Source organism: Acomys minous, assembly GCF_964271855.1.
Source record: "Acomys minous genome assembly, chromosome: 17".
In the NCBI taxonomy this organism is placed as follows: Eukaryota; Metazoa; Chordata; class Mammalia; order Rodentia; family Muridae; genus Acomys; species Acomys minous.
Genome location: NC_140500.1, coordinates 7,722,215 through 7,739,055, shown reverse-complemented (window position 1 = coordinate 7,739,055; position 16,841 = coordinate 7,722,215). Strand labels below are relative to the sequence as shown.

Genomic DNA, 16,841 nt, shown 5'->3' with positions numbered 1-16,841 from the left:
CTGAAAAAACAGCCTCTGCTATGAGGTGAAGAATTGTATCCAATAAAGTGTAATCTCTCTTCTGTCTGTCACTGTTTCATTATTGTATTCTTTAATCTCCTTTTCCTATAGTTTAGGTTATGTGGGTTATAAGTGAGGTACTCTCGGTGAATAAGTTCATAAAAAATGTAATTGTTAGAAAAGTTTGAGCTTACAGCCAATCCTGCTGACTTTTACCTCAGCACTGCAGAGTCTGAAGAAAACTCCTTTGGAACAGGTTTTATTTTTTGTCTATTGTTTGTTTGTTTGTTTTTTGTGCTTCCTGAGAGTTTTCTTTTGTCTCTTAAGTTTTTTCATCCTTTCTTTTTTGTGATAGTTTGTGTATGTTTGTTCGGGATGACTTCATGTGTGGATATGCACATGTAGAGACAGATGACAACCTCAGTTGTAATTCATCAAGCTTTGTTCCTTTTTTTAGTAACAGGGACACTCATCTACCTGGGATGCACAGACAAGGCAAGACTTCCTGATCTGTGAGCCCCAATTTTCTGCCTGACTCCATCCCCTCCATGCTAGAATTATAGTTGTATGTCTCCATGCCTAGTTTTTTGCAGGCCTTGGGGACCGAATTCAGGCCCTCTTGCTTTTAAGACAACTACATTCCTGACCCGGATATCTCCCCAGACCCCTTGAGAAATTTTCCCTTCTTTTCTTTAATAGTTTTTATTAAATGTACTGTTAGTGATTTCATGCACACATGGTATGTTCTCCTTATTGTTTTCCTCCTCCCTTCCCCTGCTCTCTTCCTCATCACAATCTTCTGGTTAGCAGCTCTGTTTCAAGGTTCAGAGGTTTTGGTTTTTTTGTTTTTTTTTTTAACCTGTGCAGATTAATCAGCAATCTGTGTAGCCCCTGGGAGAGAAGTAACCTTTGGCACCTGAGAGGTCACAGTGCACACATGACTGCAGCCCATGAATGCCATCCTTTCCCCTGTCTCAGCAAACTTTTCTGAATGATTTTGTTTCTAAATGTATGAAGCAGAACCTTCATTCAGTCCACTAACGTGGACCATTTGACCACCTTAACATTCTAGATAGTTCTAAATTCAGAAAAGAAAACAAGATAACTGATCATTGTAAAGTAATTACTCTAAATTTTCTCTTGTAAAGTCATGGCTTTAACTTTTTTTCTTAACATTCACACCAGTATCTACTCTTGTTAAACTCCAAAATAACTGTAATAGTTTGACTAGTTACAGCCCCCTTAAGCTCATAAATTTGACTGCTTGGCCACCAGGGAGCAGTACTCCTAGGGTGTTGGCCTTGGTAGAGGAAGTGGCTCAGTGGGTGGGCTTTGTGGAATCAGAAGCTCCAGCCAAGCCCACAGTCGCTCTCGGCCTGCTGCCTGCTGACTGGATGCAGAACCAATGGCTCCTTCTCCAGCACCCAGTCAGCCTTTGGGTCACCATAGTTTCTTCCATGATGGTAATGAACCAAATGTCTGAACTGTAAGCCAGAACCAATTAAATGTTTCCCTTTATAATAGTTTCCGTGGTCATGGTGACTCTTCATATTAATATAAGCATCAATTAAGACATTTACTAAAAATGAATTATGAAAAGTAGTGATTATAGATACATGATGACTTTTCTAATAATCCTAGTAACTAATAATCACAATACTCATCATTATTGTAAGATTTGAAGCTAGAGGCAGCTGAGTAGTTGAGAGCATTTGGTGGCTCTTCCTGAGGACCTGAGTTCAATTCCTAGCACAGGCATGATGGTTGAAAAACACCTTTAACTCAAACACTTTCTTCTGGCCTACAAAGATACAAGACATTCAACTGGTACACCAACATACATGAGGGGGAAATATCCATTTACATAAAATAAAATATAAAAATAAATAAATTAAAATATCTTAAAGACATAGGACAAGTTATAGATAAAGGATAGAGAAGTTGTCAGGTGTGTGTGACCACCTGTGTCTGATCTCTGAAACCAGGACCAGAGGATAGTCCTGAAGAGTGAGCACACATACACAGCGGCACTGAGACAGTCACACAGAGATTTCTCAGAAAAAAATTAGCATTAAAAAGTAAGACTACCATTATGGTTTTCAGATGAAAAACACTTAAGTATTAACAAAGTTTACAAATTGTACAAAATGGCACATCTTGTAAGCATCTGGAGCCAGGGAATATGTGCCCCCTCAGAAGCATGTGAGAACTAAAGGGAATCTTGTGAGGGTTTGGGTTTCAATAACATCATTGCAGATAAAAGCATTTTATAGGGGCTTAGTCTGAGTCTCTTTTACATTAAATATATGGATTCCACTACATGGGAATAAAGGTAAAAGGATTACTAATGGGATGGGTTAGGAGGCAACATCTCAAGGAATATTTGAAGCATTCTTCAGAAACTAGGCCAGTGTTCAAATGTCCTTGGTTAATGTAAGTTCACATTTTGTGATATAAAGATGCCTTTCATGCTATGAAAACAGTAGTTGTCTCTAAAATACTGAAAACAACTTGAACAGGTAAAAGAATAGACAGTTTTCTTAGAAACAGTGATTGTTGTAATACCAAAGCTTGAAGAAAATATTTGTCTCACTAGGTCATGAAGTCATCTTTGGATATTAATCAACAAGTGCTTCTGTCAGGGGAACTGTCTCCTAGCTGTGACCCTTGACCCCTGTCAGGAACCCGTTTAGGCTGAGCACAGGACTGAGCTCTGACCTCTGACTGAACTCCACCACAAAATAATGCACACCTAGAACATTTAAAACCCATCCTCCTTTAAGACCATCTAAAGCATTCAAGAAACTTAATACTAACAACCCAAATAACCCAATAAAAATGGGGTACAGAACTAAACAGAATTCTCAACAGAAGAACCTCTAATGGCTGAGACACAATTAAAGAAATGCTCAACATCCTTAGCTGTCAGAGAAATGCAAATCAAAATGACTCTGAGATTCCATCTTACACCCTTCAGAGTGGCTATGATAAAAAAAAAAACTCAAGTGACAATACATACTGGAGAGGATGTGAAAAAGTGGAACACTCCTTCATTACTGGTGGAACCACTTTGGAAATCAATCTGGTGGTTTCTCAGAAAATTAGGAAGAGTGCTACCTCAAGACACAGATATACTATTCCTGGGCATATACCCAAAAGATGCTCCACCACACAACAACGACATTTGCCCAACTATGTTCATAGCATCCTTATTCATAATAGCCAGAATCTGAAAACAACTTAGATGTCCCTCTACCAAAGGATGGATAAAGAAATTGAGGTACATTTACACAATAGAATATTACTCAGCTTTTACCAAAAAAAAGTCATCATGCAATGTTCAGATAAATTGGAGTGGGCACTAGAAAATATCACACAGATTGAGGTAACCCAGACCCAGAAAGACACACATGGTATATACTCGCTTTTAAGTTGATATTAGCTATATAGTACAGGATAATGATGCTACAACTCACCCCAAAGAAGTCAAGGAGGACACAAGGGAAGATACATGAACCTCACTCCAAAGATAAAATGCACATCTAAAGTAAATGGAAGATGGAAACTGGGAGGGAAGGATGTTAGGGAGGTTAATGGTGGTGAGGAGTAGGGGTTGGGGAAAGGGCTGGGAGAAAGAAAATAAATCTGTATGGGGTATACCTCTGGAACAAGGGAAGCTCCTGAAGTCATTGGGGTTGACCCTAGCTGAGACTCCTCACAGTGGGGGTTAAGGACCCTGAAATCTCCACCTCAAGTAGCCAGGTGGGACTTCCATTAGAAGGAGTGGTATACCAATCCAACCATAAAACCTTCAACCCATAATTTGTCTTGCCTATAAGAAGTATATTGGTAAAGATGAAAACAGAGATTAAGGAAATGCCAAAGTAAAGACTGGTCCAATTTGAAACCCACTCTATGGGAGAGAGACCACCCCTGACAGTATTAATGATACTCCGCTGTTCTTGCATACAGGAGCCTAGCATAACTGTCTTCTGAGAGGTTGCATGCAGCAGCTAAGGGAAAAGATGAAGAAACCCACAGCCAAACAATAAGCCAAGCTAAGGGGCTTTTGTTGAAGAGTGGGAGGAAAGATAGAAAAAGCCAGAGTAGTAGAGGACATCACAAGAAGACCTACAGAATCAACTAAGCTGGGCCCATGGAGGTTCACAGAGACTGCACCATCAACCAAAGAGCATGCATGGGCTAGACATAGACATGCTACAATTACATGTAGCAGATGGGAAAATAAGTCAACATTTGAGTTTCCTAGCAATGAAAGCAGGGGCTGTCTCTGACTCTTCTGTCTGCCTTTGAATCCCTTTCCCTTAGCTGGGGTGCATTGTAAGACCACAGTGGGAGTGGACGTGCCTAGTGCTGTTGCACCTTGTGGTGCCAGGGTCGGTTTGTACCCTCTGGAGGCCTCCCTTTCTCTGAGAAGAAGCAAAGTGGGGAATGAGGAGAAGGCGGCCTGATGGTAGGACTGGGAGAAGAGGAGGGAGGGGTCAGGAAGCCGCCTGTAAAATAATTAAATAACTAGATGATAGATACATAGATAGATAGATGATAGATAGATAAATAGATAACAAAAATTAAGAAAAAAGGCCCTCTAAATCATTCCAATTAAGTTTTCTAGATGAATAATCCTGATTAGATATTCCTAATATAAAATCAATCTTTATGACAAGAAATTACCAACACATTAGGTAAAATGGCAGTTGTGCTGCAAAACTTCATGCAAGCTGAACAGTGTTACAAGAATTTTTGGTGCTTGTTTTAAAAGATTCTCATGTGTATATGCATGCATACATCTATCAGTCCATACCTTGATCTTGGCAAAGCGTCTGACCCCATGGGTGGCAACCCTTTTCTTATGTTCTCTCATGTTGGTCTTCTGATTATTTGCAGATGTCTATGATTTAAGTGTCCAACTGCTGTCTTTCCAAGAAAAGACACAGTTGTTAAATTATTTACTGAATTGTAACAAATCATCTTTTTTTTTTTTACTTCTAATGCTAAATTGTTTTTCTTTTTCTTTTTCTTTTTTTTTTTCTTTTTTTTTTTCCGGTCATGCATTACATCCTGACCATAATTTCCTCTCCCGCTACTCTTCCAAGTCCCTCCCCTCAACCTTCCTTCTACCACAGACTCGTTCCTCTTCCTTTCACTTAAAAAATAAAACTTCTTGCCTCCCAGGGAGATCAAAGAAACATGGTATAACAAGTTATAATGGAACTAGGCACAAACCCTCATAACAAGGGTGAATGTGATGACTCAGTGGGAGAATACTTGTAGATTATTAAGTGTGACCATTTTTTAATAATTTACTGTGCTGTAACAAGTAATTCAGGGGGTAAACATGTCTTAGGGCTAGACTATCTTAGTCAGGGTTTCTGTTGCTATGATAAAACACCAGGACCAAAAGCAACTTAGAGGGAAAAGGTCTTATTTAACTTACAATTCTATGTCACAGTTCATCACTGGGGGAAGTCAGGACAGGAAGTGAAGGCAGGAACATGGATGCCAGAAGCAATGCAGACGCCATGGAGGAAAGGTGGGTATTGCTTTGATCCTCATGTTTTGCTCAGTCTACTTTCTAATAGAACCCAGGACTTCCTTCTCAGGGATGGCATCTCCCACAGTGACCTGGGCCCTCTCCCATCACTCATCAGTCAAGAAAATGTACCACAGGCTAGGCCATTGGTCCACAAATGACTCATGCCTGTCTCAAGCTGATATAAAACTGTCCCGCACAGCTAGGGAGGTGCTTCAGTGGTCAAAATATTTTAGTTCAAATCTAGAGGAGCTTGGATTCTTAGTAGTCAACTATAAAGCTTGGCTTCTCTGCACCTGCCTGTAACCCCAACACTGGGAGAGCCCAGACAGCAGGATCATGGCAGCGTGACAACCTCGCAGTGTAACCAAATGAACCACCAACCAGTTCAGTGAAGAGAACTGTGGTGATTTGAATAGGACTGTCCCCTGTAGACTTATGATTTAAAGGCAAGGCCTAGAGGAGTGGCACTATTAGGAGGTGTGGCCTTGTTGGAGGAAGTACGATGGGCTTTGATGCCTCCTATGATCAAGATAAGCCCTGTGTGGAACACAGTCTGCTTCTGCTGTCTTTGGGTCAAAATGTAAGAAATTCAGCACCTTCTCCAGCACCATGCTTGCCTGCAATCAACCATGTGTCCTGCCATAGAGATAATGGAGCAAACTTCTGATACTGTGAGGCAGCCCCATTCAAATACTTTCCTTTTGAAAAGATGCAAAAGCGGTTGTAGCATCTTCACAGCAGGAAATTCCAATCTAAGTCAAGACCCCACCAAAAACATAACATTGAACATTCTAGAAAACACCTTGAGTATGACTTCTGGCCACTGTAGTGTGCACACCCATATATGTGCACCTGCACCTGTACACATACTTAAGTATGTACTCAAACTCATAAACACAAACATGTATATACACATAAACTAAACACAAACATGCACACACACACACACACACACACACACACACACACACATACACACACATCCCATACACACACAATCTCTTGAATGGAAACAATTGAACCAGCAATACCTTGAATCTTATAATATTTTCCAGCAGAGTTATTTTAGTCTAAATGATCTTGTCAATAAAAGATTGAGTTTATGTGAATTCAATTGAAAAATCCAATGTAAACATTATGCTTATTCTTTGGTGATATTAAAGATAGCCTCAGAGCTTGTCAGGCTGTGACCTTAAGCTAATAACAACATGGTTAGAATAAGGCTTCTCCTTCCTTTAGTAAAAGCAAATGAGACCCAGGTGAAGCCCTTTGAACTCACTTAAAAGCTGCTGCCTTTAAGCATGGGAAGACATATGTTGTGTTTTTACCAAACCTCTGCCTCACTGAAGCATAGGCTATGTGACCAGGCTTCCTTCTTGAATTCTTTAAATTCCAAAAATTTCCTGCAATTTCCAGAAGAGAAACACTTTCTGGGACATTGCTGATTCATCAAAACCCGTGATCTATGATCTGGGGAAGAATCCAACAACTCCAGGTTAAATATTACAGGGTTTATTAATTGTTAATCGTAATGTCTGAGGGGTTGGTGTTCTGTTAAGAATTCTGTCTCCTGTGCCAATGAGTTCAAGGCTCTTCCCTACTTTCCTTCTATATTTTTAGTGTTTTGGGTTTTATATTGAACTCTTTGATCCACTTGGACTTGAGTTTTATGCAGGGTGATAAATATGGATGTCAGGGAAGTTGGTACCCCTTGAGAGCCTCCCTTTCACTCAGAAACAGGAGAGAGGGCAGTGGGGGATGGGGAGTGAGCGTGAGAAGACTGAGAGGAAAGAAGGGAGGGGGCCGGAATCGGGCTGTTAATAGATTAGATCAAGAAAGAAAGAAAGAAAGAAAGGAAGGAAGGAAGGAAAAAGGCAACATTTAAGAAAATACCAGACACCAACTAAATGGCCATCTATATGTAATTATTAATGACATACATATTATGTATAGACATCCATTTCTCTATAGGTAATATATAGGTACAAGTATTTAGAGGTAAAACAGAAATGTTACTTGACCTCTATTCAACTGTATTAGCATCATCAAGCTATTTTGTGTCTTGTAAATAAGATATTTTCATCATCATCAAACTATGTTAACTTCTTTGACGCTCATCATCTTTTTTGAGGTAGGCTGGGTGTTGCCATGAGTGAACGTGTCTTGTTGTCAAAGAATCTTCAGAATAATAAAAACATCTTTAAATCCCATATTCTGTGTGTCTCTGAGGCTTTTGAAGACCTTATTTTATCTTATACATCTATAGAATCATATTTGTCTGTTAGACCTAGGATATATATTCTTGTGATAAAAGTAGACTAGTATTTGACATGACCATGATTTGTTCAACCAACAGTTAGCTTGTATTACTTAATTATCCTAAAAAGGCTGGAGTTGACTTCAAATATGGGAAACAAGCCGCTGGGGCAAATGTCCTCGTTTCTGCCACAGACAGAATTCTGCCTAAACATGGGGAAGCTCAGATGCAGGCAGAGTCAAAGGCTGAACTCTGTTAAGACAGGGTAACCAAGTCCTCAATAGTTCCTGTCTCACAAATATGTATGTCAAACATATTGGGGTAGAAGGCCAAAGACTACACTCCAACGTGATAGAGAGTGTTGGGGGCTGTAAACTTTCTTAGTAATCTTTTTCATTATGGGAGCTGCTAACCTGCACTTCCGGTTCACTCAGGTATTTAAGTTTTATTCCTTCTTAAGTCTCTGATGTGGTTGAAATCCAGATAGTTTAGTCTTACAATTAGACTTAGTTGGTTAGAGGTTAAGATGTTTTTAGACCAAGATAGATGTTTTAAGTTAATCAAGATAAGATATGATTAGATATTGATTTTCATTCAGAAATTTAGACCCAACAAGATAGGAAAGATGTTTACTTTCTACTATTTGCCAAATACAAATAGCCAAATCACTATGAATGTAACATTTATATAATTCCTGATTGTCTCGTGGTTCTTCCTGCTGTATGTAGTTTATTTTATTCATGTTTAATAATACATATATATGTTTAAAAGAGAAATGTAATAAAAATGGAAAAAACTATGTTAATTTCTTTTTTCCAGAAAATATACTTCCACAATCCAGTATGATTTCTCAGGGGTATCTTCAGTACTAATTTATGAAAATCCTCTGAACAACATCCATTTAAAAACTAATCCAGAATTCTTCTAAGTCTATGAGATATTTAAAACCTTTACCAGAGTTCCCAATCTCAGTCACCCAGAGTGATATGTATGACATTAGTTCTCTCTAGCATCTTACAGTTACAACAATAATTATTAAACACTTACTATGTACCAGTCATGTATTAAACCCAAGATTCAACAAATAAAAAGATAAGCTTGCTGTTCTATAGACACCTCAGTCAGCAGAGAAGGTGGCTTTGACCCAGATCCCTAAGATCCCTAAGCTTCTCCTGGGAAAATAAAAATTTCTTGTAAATAAATAAATGTACCGTGGGACAGAATGTGGCCACATAGGCTGAGGTGCAGCTTACTCATGTTGTAAATAGGGAAGAACATTCATAGGCTATAGTTGAAAACGATAATGATTGTCCACGGATCTGTCAATGACAGATGTTATTATTCATCCATTTCACAAATATGTATCAAGGCTATACTAACTTCTAAGCACATAGGAGCTGTTAGGGATCAGAAGATGAATAGCTTGTGCTTGGTTTCAAAAGGTCTTAGAAGCTATTGGGAGAGACAGACGATTAAGTGGTGCAGTCAATTTCAGAGGGAAGAATATTGAGGAGAACCATTCTCCTGTGTCGTTTAAGTGGAGTATAATGATTTAAGCCCTCATGTTTTAAAATAAGCACATGTTTGAAGATATGATTGCAAGCGATCTGCGTGTTTGAGACATACATACATCATCTATCTTTCTGAAGGTACAGGGAAGAAAATAGTGGTCATGACAAATAGATGAAGAATTTAATGTAGGAAAACAATCACAAAGGCATAAAAAGTATTAGAAAGCCAAACTGGGAAGCAGGTTAATGATTATATTAGAAAGGGAGCAGGCTGAGATGCACAGGCTGCAGTCCTTAAGGGCATAAAGCCTCCATTGGAAGCTAGGAAGGCACTGGTATTCCCCTCTACCTCCATCTCCATAATCCCAAGGTCACACAAATATTTCCCAGTAGCACAGCCTAATAGACTCTGACGAACTGGGTCCTGGGAACTTACTCTGCAGATCATAGTGTCTGTGTTACAGAATAGTTAAAGCAAAGGTGAGAATGGATGTGAAACCAGATAGACACTGACCAAGACAACATAGTCCTCACTAAGAATTAAATATGCTCAATGCATATTATGATATGGGCACACAAGCATCATTCAACCAAAGGTATCTGCTGTGACTCTGATCAGGAGATATCTCTTTGCATATTTCAGCAGTGATCACTTCCTACACTCACACCACTGAGCAGCACTAAACACAAGGGCTTTCCATTGAGTCAACTTGTATCTATTGACTTGAATGCATGAGCCTGTTCTTTCTGCATCACTGCTAACAGGCCACAGTCACCAAGTCTTCATGGTGCATAGTCTGTCCATAAGAAAGAGACCAGGTATTTGCAGGCTTACTATCAGGAATCTCCTTGCCAACAAAGACAAGCTACCATGGTCTTAAACACCAGCATATTTATTGCTCAAATTGATATTTTTGAATATATGTGTGATATTTGTGTGTTTTTAGTTTAGTGACTAACAAGAAATGTGTAAATGTGTCTATGTTCCTGAAAAACAAAGGCTACATTGAAAAGACACAGCTCTGATTTCATTTACATAACACTATATTTTGTTAAAGTTGGACATCATGGAATAATATAGATAATAAATAATGAACATCAATATGTTATATCCTTTACATGTTTAAAGCATAATTCTGGAGACTTTTATCACACCAGGACAATCAAATACCCTGAAGCCTTGTAACATTAGCACTGCCACCCATCTTTGAAGATACAAGATTTAAAGCACAGAGGGTTTGAATCACTATCTCAGGTCACGTAGGTCATAAGGGGCAAAGCCTATATTTACCCCTGTAGACTCTTACCCCCTGCAGCAATCTGGCCCTTCTCAGATATATGTGTCTGTGTGTAAGTCCTAAGCCAGAATCTTCTGAGTACATTTACAGCCAAATTTAAGTCTTCTTTGGTAATTTATATGCTGTTGTCTAGAAGTACCACTGGACAGTTTTCCAGTTAAAAATAATGGATGAGCTAGAGGTTTTCTGATTAAGAGTCATGCTGCTTGACCAAGGGCCTAGGAATGGGGCCCCATCACCAGCCAGAGGACTGCACATGACACTAGCACCCATATCAGATTGCCCTAGAACAGCTGGAACCATGCCAAAATCATGCTTCTGGCTTCCATGAGAACCTGCACACAAGTACACAGACACACATTTCACTCATTGAATTGGTTAAGTCTCTTCATTTTATCCCCACTTTTGCTTTACTTAAATTTGGCTTTAATGAGTCAGTCCAAAACTATCCTAGGTTTCTGCCTAGAGCCATCGAATTACCAACCAGTGCCTTGAGTCACTGCCAGAATGCCCCTCTGCCTGTGTATATTTAATGTCAGACCAATGTGGTTCAGACTTCTATGTGGGAGATGGAAAATAAAAGACTTATGTAAGTTTCAAAAAAGGAACAGCTTATGACTGAATAAATACTGGGGGTAATCAGGCACTGGGTCATCAGAGTTGATATATATAACTGGTCATTTGTCAGCCTTATGCTTCAGATCATTAGACAACTTTTAATGGTCATTTGTTGCCATGTGTCTTTCTATTTATACTCCTAATGCGTAGTTTGAAAAGAGGCGATGAGTGAGGAGCACCAATGTTAATGTTAGAATCTCCTGAGCTTAAAAAAAAAAGGTTTTATAAATTACTTTTGCATTATCCTCAAATTTAATTCTTCATTCAAAATTTTATCTAGTAAGTTAGAGTATAGATTCATAACACAAAAATCAATATTTGGAAAGAAATTAGTAAGGAAAATTGTATCTAGTTTGGCATTTCAGACTTGGAGAAATATCTACAAACAAAATATTATTCTTTTAACTCTTTAATCTTTAAGAAAGTAAACACTATAAAAGTTTATTGACCCTTTCAAAAGCATGATAAGTCTTTAGGTATAAAAGTTGAAACATCGTAAAACCAGATCTTACTGAGTTTAACAATTTAAAATATATAATAAATGCTGAGCTATAACATGCTATCTTTGAATTTATTTAACAGTTTTTTTCACTCACACACTGGTAATTGACAATGAAAAGTGTATATCAAAAATTAAGTGGCATCATATGTAAGAAAGAAGACATTTGTTTTTTATAATATTGCCCCATATCATAATAAACTTCACTTATTATCTACACATTACCTTAAATAAAACACTTTAGGTGGAGTCATCCATTTAAAAACAATGATTTTAGAAGTTAATCAATAATATATGTTACCTAAATCTTTGAGGATCAACATAGATAAAGAGAAAGAGAAAATGTCAAAGAGAACCCATAGGCTGTTGCCTCAGACACTCTAATAAGTGACATATAAGGAGACGGAAATAAGGAGGAAGTTCAGATTTTGACATACAGAGTGTTGCACAGTTAGGTGGGTATATCCACTGGGTGGTGCGACATGACTCACGCAGCTAATAGTCACCATGGTAGGTGAGAATGCAATCAAGGCTGGAAGATGCCTGTTGGAGCAGAAGGGAGAGACTTAGTTGTGCTCCTGCATCTGGATTCTGTAGCCCAAATTCTTTAAAATTTTTTTAATTGTATTTATCACTGGTGTGGGAATGTGTATGGTTACTGCATATTAATAATAGGGCAAGTGTGCCATGACACACCTGCGAAGGCCGCAGGACAAATTTCAAGAGTGTTTTTTCTCTTTTCATCCTCTGAGATTTAGAGATTGAATTCAGGTCCTCATATTTGTGACAAGTGCCTTTACCTACTAAGTCATGTTATGTAAACAGGTTATTCTTTTGATCCCATGTATGGGATGTGAAACTCCCTTTAGTTTATCCGTAGCTGATAACAGATATCCTGAGAGGGCATGTGATCTTTGTCAGCTACAAACTGCCTCCTGTTGGGGGTGTGCGCTTTGCCAACTGGAAAACATCCCTGTGCAGACTCTAATAGGGTATAAATAGGAGCCTGGGGGTGGAGAGGCTCACTTCAAGATACTTCTAGAGAGAAATGCTCCAAAGAAACAAGAAGACTGCTCCTGGTTCATTTTTCTGCTGCTTTTTCCTGTTTAGCTGGTCTGCTGGAATCCTAACTACAAAGAGTGGAATTGCCTCACAGAGCTGAGTCTAAAAGGATCTACAGCCCTGGTCCTTACTAATCTTCTTTCTCTCCTACCTAGGGTCAGTGAGTTGGAAGAGAGGTAGAGACATTAGGGAACGCCCAACACAGTAGGTTGTAAAAAAAAATCAAAGCCTACATACAAGTCTTTAGTTATTACAGATATAGTTGCCAGCCTCAAGCTTTTAAATAAATATTCCAGCCATGAGCCTCTGGAAATGCATAAGAACGGTCTCATTAAGTCTTAACTAGCTGAAGATATAATAAAGAAAAATAATAATAAAAATTGGGATCAAATATTCAAGAGTCACGTAGACAAAGAAATATGCTGTGAAGCAAATTAAAAATAAGTGTAATTCTAATTTGTGAAACTTCATTTTTGAACCTAGAATTGTTGGATTCTTCCAACTTGTGATCATAGACTTACTTATTGTTTTTACTTAGATTATTCTTGTGATTAAAATGATTCTGTGTCTCCCCAGGTTTCTGTGAATCAACAGTGCCCCAGAAAGCATTTCTCTTTTTGAAATTCCAGAGAAGTTTTGGAATTCAAAGAACTCTAGAAGGAAGCCTGGTCCGACAGCCTGTGCTTCAGTGAGGCAGAGGTTACTACAAACACAGCAGATGTCTTTTCAATCTTAAAGGCAGCAGCCTTCAAGTGAGTTCAAAGCTTCACCTGTGTCTCATTTGCTTTTACTGAAGGAAAGAGAAGCTTTATTCTAACCACGTTGTCACTGGATTAAGGCCAGGGTCTAACAAGCTCTGAGCCTATCTTTAATACCACCAAAGAACAAGCATAGTTACTTTTTCAACAGAGTTCACACAAACTCAATTTTTATGATGTTATTTACAAGGTCAGTCAGAGTAAAATCACCTTCCTAGACAATATTATAATATTCAAGGTACTAGTTAAATTGTTTCTCTTCCAGAGATTGTCTGTATGTGTGGGGATGGGGGCAGGGTGATTATGTTTAGTTTATGTATGTATACAAGTTTCTGTGTGTGGGTTTGAGCAAATACTTAAGGATTGTGCAGGTGAAGGTACCGGTGCAGACGTAGGTGCAGTGCAGACACAGGTTCGCATATACTAGTGTGCGTATTATAGAGGCCAGAAGTCAATGCCCAATGTCTTCCTTTAGATGCTCAATGTTATATTTTATGATGGAGTCTTGTCTTAATTTGGGATTTATTGCTTTGAAGAGACAACATGACCACCACGGCCACTTTACAAAAGGAAAACATTTATTTGGGGGTGGCTTATGATTTCAGAGGCTAAGTCCATTATTGTTATCACAGGGAACATGTGGTTTGCATGCAGGCATTGTGTTTAGAGGATAGCGGAGAGATCCACATCTTGGTCCTCAAGCAGAAGAAACAGACTTTGTCGCAGACTGGGCTTACCCTGTGAATAGAGGACATCAAAGCCTGGCCCCATGATGACACTCTACCTCCAACAGGTCCGTATGTACTGCAAAAAGGCCATGCCTCCTAATAATGCCACTTTTCTGGGACATGCCTTCCAACAAATGAATATATGAGAGAAATACCTATTTAAACCATCACAGGCCTCTTACAGTGCCAAATTGGCACACTGCCATGATCCTGCTGTCTGAATTCTCCAGGTGTTGGGGTTATAGGCAGATCCAAAGAAGACAAATTCTTTATTTGGCTACTAAGAATTCAAACAACTCAAGATTCAAAATCTAACACTTTGCCCCAGCTGTACTGGACAGTTTTATATCAACTTCAGACAGGCTAGAGTCACTTGTGGACCAATTGCCTAGCCTGCGATACATTTTTTTGATTGAAGTTTAACGTGAGAGGGTCTAACTCACTGTGGGAGTTGTCGTGCCTGGGCAGGAAATCCTGAGTTCTACAAGAAAGCAGGCTGAGCAAAACATGAAGAGCAAAGACACTCACCATTTCTCCATGGCTTCTGCACAGATTCCTGCATCTAGATTCCTGCCTTCACTTCCTGTCCTACTTCCTCCAGTGATGAACTGTGATATAGAATTGTACAGTAAAATAAACTCTTTCCCCTCTAAGTTGCTTCTGGTACTGGTATTTTATCATAGCAATAGAAACTCTGACTAAGGGAGCTCTAAAGGATTTTTTCTAAAATTACTTGTTAGAGTTCAGTAAATAATTTAACAACTGTCTAGTTCAATAATTTAACAACTATTCCCCTACTAAGTTGTCTCCTTTAGCTTTTATATGAAGGTTTGTGCCTGGTTTCATTACAATATGTTATACCATGTTTCATTGATATCCTTGGGAGGACAGCACTTTTTAAAAATTTATTCATATTACATCTCAATTGTTATCCCATCACTTGTATCCTCCCATTCCTCCTTACCTCCCACTTTCACCCTATTCCTCTCCCCTATGTCTGTGACCGAGGGAGACCTCCTACCCCACTGTATGGTCATAGGGTATCAAGCCTCATCTTGGTAGCCTGCTTATTCTTTCTTTGAGTGGCACCAGGCCTCCCCACCAAGGGGAGGTAGTCAAATATGGGGCACCAGAGTTCATGTCAGAGTCAGTCCCTGCGGAGAATGTCCTGTCCATTGGCTAAATCAGAGTAGGGGTTCAATGTTTACTACTTGTATTGTCCTTGGTCAGTGCAATAGTTAGAGCAGACCCCCCTGGGCCCTGATCCACCCACCATGATATTCTTCTTGTGGGTTTCTAGGACCCTATGTATCCCTCTATTTCTCCATTCTTCCCTACTTCTCTCACCTAGAGTCCCAGTAGGATGTCCTCACATGAGTGTATATCATGTGAGTCTTTCTGCTTCTGGGTTAACTCATTCTAGTTCCATCCATGTGTCCACAAATTTCAGGAATTCCTTGTTTTTAATAGCTGATTAGTATTCCATAGTATAAATGTACCACAGTTTCTTTATCCATTCTTCTACTGAGGGACATTTAGGATGTTTCCAGATTCTGTCTATTATGAATAAGACTGCTATGAACATGGTTGAGCATATGTCCCTATTGTGTGGTGGAGCATCTTCTGGGTATATTCCAAGGAGTGGAATAGCTGGGTCTTGAGGAAGCCCTACTTCAGTTTTCTGAAAAAGCACCAGATAGATTTCCAAAGTGGTTGTACAAGTTTGCATTCCCACCAGCAATGGTGTGTTCCCCCTTCTCCCCATCCTCACCAGCATGTGCTGTCACTTGAGATTTTGATCTTAGCCATTCTGATGGGTGTAAGATGGAATCTCAGAGTTGTTTTGATTTGCATTCCCCTGATGACTAAAGATGCTGAGCATTTTTTAAGTGTTTCTCAGCCATTCGATATTCCTCTGTTGAGAATTCTCTGTTTAGTTCTGAACCCCATTTCTCAATTGGGTTATTTGGTTTGGTGGTGTTTAATTTCTTGAGTTCTTTATATATTTTGGATATTAGACCTTTGTCAGATGTAGGGTTGGCGAAGATCTTTTCCCAGTCTGTACACTGTTGCTTTGTTCTGTTGACAGTGTCGTCTGCCTTACAGAAGCTTTTCAGCCTCATGAGGTCCCATTTATTAATTGTTGACCTTAAGGCCTGGGCTGTTGGTGTTCTGTTCAGGAAGTTGTCTCCTGTGCCAATGTGTTCCAGGCTCTTCCCCACTTTTTCTTATAACTGATTTAGTGTCTCTGGTTTTATGTTTAGGTCTTTAATGCACTTGGACTTGAGTTTTGTTCATGGTTACAAATATGGGTATAACTGGATTTTTCTACATGTAGACATCCAGTTAGATGAGCACCACTTGTTGAAGGCACTGTCCTTTTTTCATTGAATAGATTTGGCTTCTTTGTCAAAAAAAAAAATCAAGTGACCATATGTGTGTGGATTCAATTCCGGGTCTTCAAGTCAATTCCATTGATCAACCAGCCTATTTCTGTGCCAGTACCATGCTGTTTTAATTACTGTTGCTCTATAGTACAGCTTGAGATCAGGCATG

The 16,841-nt window shown here is 39.1% G+C and overlaps 2 protein-coding genes across 4 annotated transcripts in view; one reads left to right on the top strand and one right to left on the bottom strand.

Moving 5' to 3' along the window:
- Positions 1-5,264, bottom strand: part of LOC311588529 (solute carrier organic anion transporter family member 1A5-like) — a 47,081-nt gene extending 41,817 nt beyond the window's left edge. The window contains exons 1-2 of one of the 3 annotated variants that reach the window (XM_084766253.1): positions 5,187-5,264; positions 4,823-4,931 (exon numbers count right to left, since the gene is read on the bottom strand). In XM_084766253.1, the coding sequence (XP_084622379.1) occupies positions 4,823-4,882 (60 nt within the window). In that variant the 5' untranslated portion in view covers positions 4,883-4,931; positions 5,187-5,264. Of the gene's footprint in view, positions 1-4,822; positions 5,158-5,186 lie in introns of those variants that run through there. The other 2 variants (XM_084766254.1, XM_084766255.1) reach the window with 2 other exon arrangements.
- Positions 1-16,841, top strand: part of IAPP (islet amyloid polypeptide) — a gene marked incomplete at its 5' end in the record, with an annotated part of 432,665 nt that overhangs the window by 345,403 nt on the left and 70,421 nt on the right. The gene's annotated exons all lie outside the window — the stretch shown is intronic.